Genomic DNA, 8,789 nt, shown 5'->3' on the forward strand with positions numbered 1-8,789 from the left:
GAGAGAGAGAGAGGAAGCGAACCCCATCTAGGGCTGCTGCATCTTGAAACCTTATTATGATATTTATATATAGGGACAATCATTTCTTATGAAGTGATTCTAGCAACCCCATCTCTCTCTGTATCTGTCTCTCTCTCGCCATCATCATCGGACCATCATCATGTGGGCAGAGCAGAGTAGGAGTTGGTCATTTCTAATCACCATTTTCCTAGTAATGAGCTTGGTTCCTGCAACAAGCGGGCCTTCTACCCTTGTTTCTCCAGGTCAGTCTTACTTCATTTCCTCACTTTTTTCATATAACTACTTTTTTTTATATGTCTTCTTTTAGTAAAACAAGGACCCTCTTAAGTACAAATGACCTTTTTGGTTTTTTGTCATAGGCCATGGTGCTCTACTCGCTTCTGAGCAAGGATGGAAATCAACAAAACAGGTACCCTTGTGAGTTTATTTTGATTTGGGTTTTTCTTTTGTTTTGTTATATTATGTTTGGATGTGGAATTTGTGAAGGTGGATGGGAAGAAGATGGAAGGGAGAGTTGCAAGGGTGGAAGAAGAAGCAAAGAAAGTGATGAGCAAGCTGGGATCAAGACCACCAAGCTGTGATCATAAATGTGGGGAGTGTAATCCATGTGAAGCCATACAAGTGCCTACAACCACTGATCATGTAACACTTCACTATGCCAACTACGAGCCTGAGGGCTGGAAATGCAAGTGTGGTTCCTCTTTCTTCAATCCTTGATTATCTTGTATAAATACATAAACAGAGATTGAGCTGTTCCTACCATTTTCATATCTTTATATATAATCATTATCATCTCTCATCGTGTAAAACTACTCAAAACTCAAAACTCAAAACTCAAGTAGCCACGCCACAATAAATAGTGGGGATTGAGTAGCTACCATTCAAACTTTCCGACGGCTCATGGAAGTTTTGGATAAGCCAGATGCTTGTGTTTTGCTTTCCTCCTGGAAGCGGATCGGCTGGTGTACCGCACACCACTGACCCGACTGGTCTTCCTCGAGCTCCTGAGTTGTACTAACGGTTCAAGGGAGATCAAAGTTACATGGGCCCACAGTGATGTATTTATTATCTTCACACCGTTTATTCATCTGACGAGATCATTTTAGAGTATGATTCCACAAAATGAGTCATATCCAAAACTCAAGTCGACCATAACACAAGTAGCAGTGGGACAATAATCCTCACCGTTAAAATATTCGTACGGCCCATCGTAAAATTTATTTTCCATCTGATTTATTCACGAATTTTCCATCCGATTTATTCACAAGGTTAGAAAGACGCGGATGAAGAGTAGAAATAAGGGGGAGTTTGGCACTGGGTATTTTATGTAAGGTATCAGGTAGGATTAGGTTGGATAGAATTGTATTCGGTCTGGTGCAATTTCAGATCATGGAAAAAGTGGGATTATTTGGAATGTAATTACATTTAGTCCCATATAATTGCATGGAGTCTCATGCAGGATTTTTGTAGATTTTGAAATCCACTATACATGTAGCCCCACATTGATACATGCTCTTATCTATGCTGTCCACCCATATACAATGTTTACAAATGATATTTTAGTTATATATGTGTAATTTGGTCCATTGTTTACAATTTCATAGTCGACCAAACATAATTTTGCTTAATCCATTGCAAAAATTTAATCCCAAGGGCAATCATTATCCAATAATGATGTTAATCTCATTTAATAAAATTTAATATCATTCAATTCTACTGACCAAACATACCCTAGATATTATACCGATCCAAAACCTATGTGACTATGTAAGGATTTCAATGATATAGGTTCAATTCCGTCTCCTTTTAAAAACGCCATTCACTTTAATTTGCCTTAATCTCTAGACGTACAGTTTGGATATAACAAATACCCGATGATGGACTCGTAGAATTTGGTGACATCAACACGCCAGACAGGTCGGTGGTGTGTGGTACACCAGACAATCCACTTTCGGTCGCCAGTCCCGGTGGCGGTACTACCCAATCCGCAAACTTTCCAGATGTGGTGGTGATTATCGGGCCCAGCTTCGATTCGGGTAAGTTTCTTCTAGTAGTGGATGTGGAGTACGGAGGTGCTCATGTCAGCATCGGTCATCAAAAAATCGAATGCTGTGACACTACGGAGAAAAGGGAACATCTAGCCGCACCAGCATCCCTCCACGCGCACTTCAACACGTGCCATTCTAGCACATGGTCTTGCACATATTTGAAGATTTCCGGTACATTTAAGACAAGAATGGACGGTCCAAGGAGATCTGCCGTAGTGACCCCTCTTGTATCCACGTCACTACTGGTCAGCGCTTGAAAAAGCTCTGTGATCCCGCTATGTTGTATTTCTTCTATGTACACCGTTCATCCATTTTTATTTTCTTTCTAGACCATTTTATAGCATATACCCAAAAATCAGATGTATTGAATACTCAAGTGGACCACCCCGTATGAAACCGTGGTGATTGAACTCTCACTATTCGAGACCATGAAAGTTCTAAATCAATCTGATATTTTTGTTTTCCTTTCATTCAGATAGGTGTGATGTAATCAGCATACTGGATATAAAATAAAAATTATAGCGGCCCTAGGAAAATTTTAATGATAGGCATTCAATCGCCACTATATCCTCTGGTGTGGTCCACTCGATAATTGGAGCTACCTCATATTTGAAATCATACAAGAAAATGATATAGAAAAATGGATGAAAACGGTGGTGATCCACCCAACACACGGTTCGGATATCCAGCACATGTGACACATCCGCATGTGCGGATGCGTGAAAAGGCACTCGTGGGTCTGCAGACAGGTAGCGGATTAGGTGTTGTACCCTTACCGTGTGGGGCCCACCTTTACGAATATGTTGTATAGCCACTCCTTCCATTCGTTTTCTTAGCTCAGTTTATACGTTAACCCCCGGTGGACCACACCAATGGAAAAAAAATGGTGAATGACGATTAAAAATTTTTTGTAGGCCACAAGTTTTGGATCAAGCTCATCAATGTCTGGTTGACCTCATCAACGGGTTGGATGGAAAATAAACATTATGAATATGCTTACGGTGGGCCTTGGGCAGTTTTTTATGGTATCCGTTCAATCACCTCTGTTTCCTGTGGTGTGGTCCACCTGAGATTTGTATCTGATTCTAAAGTGGTTTGGAAAAACGGATGGACGGAGTAGACATAGGACACACCAGCGAGTTGGGCCCCACGGTGAGGGTAATGTGTTACCCAGGTAAGACCTAATCCGCTCCCCTGCATACCTACTCCACCGGAGAAATGGTAGTGCATGGGCCACACAAGTGTAATCAAGGCACGTATGTGCAACATAGGAGCCGCTCATCAGACGACCGCATCCTGTAAATCCCATGTTTCAGAAATCAGGCAGATCTGATCATCTAATGGACAAGATTCATGCCTCTATTTTGGACCGTTCGTCAATGTTCCTTTACTTTGTTGACGTGTGGCCCCACCTAATGATCTGATCATCTATTGAGCGGCCGTGGACAGAGAGAGAGAGATGTGACCCTTTTCTCTGTTGGACAGAGAGAGAGAGATGTGGCTAGAGACCGGCGGTTAGGACGCAATCCGCCTCCCTTTCAGTCATGCTTTCATCCAGCCACGTCCGGTCACCACGTACGTCCGTGGTGGCAGTGTCGTCAGACCGTCTGCTTCCGATCAGGCCGGTCAAATTGGTACGAAAAAACAGGCGGTACGAAAATATAAGTCCAACTCTGCAAATTTAACATAAATCTGGGGCCCACCGAAGTTTACAGGTACCTGATTTTCGGTACGTTGCATCTTCACAGTGCAACCCGGTTGACGAATGGCTCAGATCTTTGACACGTGTTCTCTTATGAGTAACGGCCCTTGGTTTCACAGGGTCCAGGCTCTGCTTTGGAGTTTAGAATTACGCAACTGATTGAATGATTTGATGATACGCTGTGGCCTATTGGATTTGGCAGTACCCTACCTGCATGCAAAGCGTTGCCTTGGGAACATCACCCCCTGTTCTTCTCCTTTTTCTCTGTCTCGAAGGAAGACTTTCGATGATGCGGCGGATGATACTCGGGCACTTAAAAATCACTTGCATACGTGGGATAAACGTTAGTCCAGCTAAACCGTCCAAACTGGACTCCGCTTCGGTCGCGACCCCTCGAAAACCGATCTGGTACTGGACGGTGCTGGAAACGGATTGGCTACTCCCCCTGACACCAGCCCCGAAGCTGGTGGTCGGTGCTCTGTGGGCCCATCATGATGTATGTGTTTCATCCATTCCGTCTATCTATTTTTCTAGATCAAGTTATGGTAATACACAAAAAATGAGATATATCCCAATCTCAAGTGGACCACATTACAGGAAACAGTGTTGAATGAACTTCGACCGTTAAAAACTTTTTGGGGGCCATAAAATTATTGAATTAAGTTGATCTTTGTTTTCCCCCTTCATCTGGGTCTTTATGACCTAATAAACGGATTGGATTTCAAATAAACACTACATCAGGCCTTAGGAGGATTTAAATGACGGATATCCAATCACTTATTTTTTCCTGTGGTGTGATCCATTTGAGATTTACATCCCTCTCATTTTCCGGATAAAGACATAAAATGATATTTTAAAATGGATAAACGGAATGGATGAAACACATACATCATGGTGGGGCCCACAGCACACCGACCACCAGCTCCGGGGCTGGTGTCAGGGGGAGTAGCCAATCCGTTTCCCTGGACGGTGCTGGAAAAGTAGGTGGATTAGCCACTGACAGGTCTGAAGTGACGTCACCCAGTTCTGTGGGGCCATTATGATGTATGTGTTGTATCCACACCGTCCATTCATTTGGAGATATCATTTTAGTGCATGATTCAAAGAGCGAGGCAGATACAAAGCTTTAGTAGACCCACCACAGAAAACAGTGGGGTGAGTGATTCTCACCGTTGAAACCTTCCTAAGGCTCACCATGATGTTTATTTGTAATCCAATTTGTTCACAAGTTAACAAAGACATAAAAGAAGGTAAGACGCAAGTATAAGCTTGATCGAAAACTTTTATGGGGCATTAGAAGTTTTTAAGGGTGGGCGTCACTCTCCGCACTCTTTTCTGTGATATGGTCCAACGGAGATTTGGATTAGACTCATTCTTTGGCTATTTCCCTAAAATGATCTCTCCAGCTGGATGGACGGAGTGGATACAAAGAATACATCATCATGAGGCCCATAGAACTCAGTGACGTCACTTCAGTAGCGCGTCTCGCTACTCAACCTATGTTTTAACGGTAAAAATCATTATCTCGCTGCTATATGTGGTGTGGTCCGCTTGATCTTTTTATATGATTCATTTTTCAGGTTTATTCTCTAAAATGATCTCAAAAATAGATGAACGGTGTGGATATCATAAATACATCATTTTGGGGGCCATGTAACTTTGATCTCGTTTGAACCGTTCGTACAACTCTGGAGCTCGAGGAGCATCTGAGCTTGTCTTCTCACGACACGTACATACACCAGATATATTGCTGGTGTGTGGTACACGACCCAATCCGCGTCCCACCATGATATATGCATTTTATCCATGCCATCCGCTTGCATTTTCAAATCATTTTAGGACATGAGCCTAAAAAATGAGTCGAATATTAATCTCAGGTGGACCACACCACAAGTAACAGTAGTGATTGATCATCAACTATTAAAAATTTATTAAAGTCCACTGTAATGTTTATTTGCCATCATCAACCTGTTGATTAAGTCACACGTGACCTAGATGGACAAAGGGAAAATGCAAATATAAGTTGATCTAAAACTTTTGTGGCTAAAAAAAGTTTTTAATGATGGACTTTCAATCACCACTGTATCTTACGGTGTGGTCCACATATTTGGATATACCTTATTTTTTGCTTCTTCCTTAAAATTACCTAGAAAAATGGATGGAAAGGATAGATAAAACACATATATCAATACCATGATGGGCTCACATACCTTTTTACTGATTCGGGTACTCGAGGGGTCCCTACCGTTGGAGTCAGTCCAAATTGTGGGTCCCTGTTTTGATATACCATTAACCAAACCTTACGCTTGTTTATCGAAGGATCGGATTGTGTTTCTATTTGGCTGCCTAAAAATGAAATTAAAAAAATCTAGTAGTCATACCTTAGAAAATGTCCAGGAAGGAATGGTAAACTAATCTGAATTTAAAATTTTACTTAAATGATCCACAATTTAATCAATTTAATTTAATATAACCCATGCTAAGTCTATAATTTTTGGGTGCTTGCTAAAGTCCCTTGAAATACGTTGATACACTATCTCTTTAAGGCTGCTTATGATAAGTGTTGGAATATTCGAATATTGGGAGTAACAAATATGCTTTCCAGTTAATGGTGTAAATTGTGAGTGTCCCTTCAAATTCAAATTTTGTGTATAATGTCACTAATTGAAATGCATTAAAATTCTTTAATATACATGTTAACTTATATTTAATTAATTAAATTAGCACTAATATCTGAAAATTAGTGTGCGTTTGTGATAGTTAATGGAATAATTGTAATAAGCCCATTAAAATATATACTTTCAATAAAAAAGAGAAAATTTTGAGCCTTATGTGGGCCACAAATGTAAGATGAGTAACTCACCAATTCCTTTTTACCATCCGTTTAAATGACATGTTTAGACAATTTAAATCATTTTATTGGTATAAGTTTACTGATGCAATGGATAATTAAATTATTTTAGGTGACTCACTTGAGTTTTGGATTAGCCTCATTTTTTAGAATGAAGTACATGTCACGCAAACATCACTTTAGCTTTAATGGAGCTTAGGGTTATAGGAGCTCCCAATATCCGAATTTTTTCACTAAATCTTACATTGTTCCATCTTGTGTGGCCTACCGGAATTCTAGATTGGGCTGGTATCATATGGTTTTATGTCAATTTTTGTATACAGTATCATTCACCACTCACCAACTTTACAGGATCCACTGGAAACCACAGTTAATGATTGGTATGCACAGGTTTCTCTCCCCTTTTTAATTTATATTAGTTATATAGGAATTTTCGGTACAAACACTTTTATAATAAAAATGGACTGTTAGTAAAAATTATGTTATACATACAATATCACTTTTATAATAAAAATGGACGGTTAGTAAAAATTATGTTGTATATACAACATCTATCGGTGGCCCACCTGATGAGTGAATGCTAATTAATGCATGGCTTGAATCTTTTTGTGGGGAAAAAGGATAAATAGATTTTAAAAATAGAAAAATAAAAAATCGAATATCTCTTAATAACGTGTTAAGAGTCCTCTGATTGGGTAGACAAACTGTATGATACAGTGATGTTTGTTTCCATGATTTACATCCTTGAAATGGACGTCCGTGCATTGTCTTTGGGAAAGGTCACACCATAGAATGCTGACTCTTAAGACCCAATTCCTGAGCTTGGCTTGGGTCTGCATAGCACGCCCTAGCCTGACCTGAAAAACTTTTGGTCAGGACTTGGGTCTGACTCAACCCAACCCTGAAAATTTATAAAATCCACATTTTCCCTTTGATTTTTTTTCAATTAATTTGTTTATCAACTTGGCCATGCATGCACAAAGAAATATGTACTTTTGAGTAATAAAATCTACTATTCACATTTATATAATATAACATACGTACATACAACAGGCCCAACCTAACATATTTATGTAATATAACATATGTACATACAAAGTTAGACTAGTTTAGGTTGGGCTAAAATAACTTCAGCCCAGGCCTAACCTAGAAATTGATGGGGCCATTAATATGAGGCCTCGGCCAGTCCACAGGCCAAGCTAGTAGCACCAACCCTTGCCCAGAGCTAGGTTGGGCTCGTCCGGTTAGGTGGGACATGTACCAATATGGCACACATGCTCAAGACCTGAACTCTTAACAAGTGGATCTGAAATTTGAATGCACTCTAAGGAAAAATGCAGTCCATGTAGTGTCTGGTTGTATGTGGAAGACTATGGTTGTAGTTAATATTGCGAACGGGCTACTTCGTTCAAGATTCAAGTAAACAAGCTTATGTTAAGTAAATGCCGTTGGGAATTTTCCAAATATGAAAATGTGAAACTTTTTCAAATCATATTTTTAAATATTTTAGGATCAATTTCCATGTAGGTATAAATAAATTTCTAAATCTTAAAATAGACAATTCAGATCATTACTTAATGCCATGAAATCTGAAAGTGAAAAATTGATGTTTTCGCTTCACAAATTGAGAAGGCTTTTCCCAGCTCCATCCCTAATCGAGGAAAGACACAAAATTCACAATTTCTCTATACTATAGTGCTGTAGAGAAAAGTCAAGAAGACAAGCAGACAAGCTGTAGGCCTAACGGGCATCGATGAAAAGGGAAGAGAGGAAACAATTTCTCCTTCCCTCTCTCCCTGGATGTCACCAGGGAGGGGAGGGTAGACGTCTATAGTCTAATACCTAATCCAAATCTATTTATAAAGAAGAGATTTAAGTTTGATGGATCACTAATGATAAAACTTTCGCCACCTTATAACTTTTGATGCACAACATAAAAAAATAATCTGCCATCCTACTTATCCCATACATCAAAATATACTTGTATCATTCCACTATATTATGACATCCAATTTAGGTCTTTAAAAATCCGGTGAAAAGCTCTAAATCAAACATCAAAAGAAGTCATTGGACTTCTGCCATGCTCGATTAAAAAATAAATCAACAGTAAAATCCGACAATATAGTGGTTAATATTCATCTAAAAACCTTTTAAAAACACATGAAAA

The 8,789-nt window shown here is 39.5% G+C and overlaps 1 protein-coding gene across 1 annotated transcript; it reads left to right on the top strand.

Moving 5' to 3' along the window:
* LOC131224039 (EPIDERMAL PATTERNING FACTOR-like protein 6) lies at nt 1-815 on the top strand. The gene is made up of 3 exons (XM_058219618.1): nt 1-263; nt 381-430; nt 508-815. The coding sequence occupies exons 1-3, from the start codon at nt 161-163 to the stop codon at nt 736-738; spliced, it is 384 nt and encodes a 127-aa protein (XP_058075601.1). The 5' UTR covers nt 1-160; the 3' UTR covers nt 739-815.
* Nucleotides 816-8,789: the final 7,974 nt, after the last annotated feature.

This window comes from Magnolia sinica, chromosome 13 (assembly GCF_029962835.1).
Source record: "Magnolia sinica isolate HGM2019 chromosome 13, MsV1, whole genome shotgun sequence".
Lineage (NCBI taxonomy): Eukaryota > Viridiplantae > Streptophyta > Magnoliopsida > Magnoliales > Magnoliaceae > Magnolia > Magnolia sinica.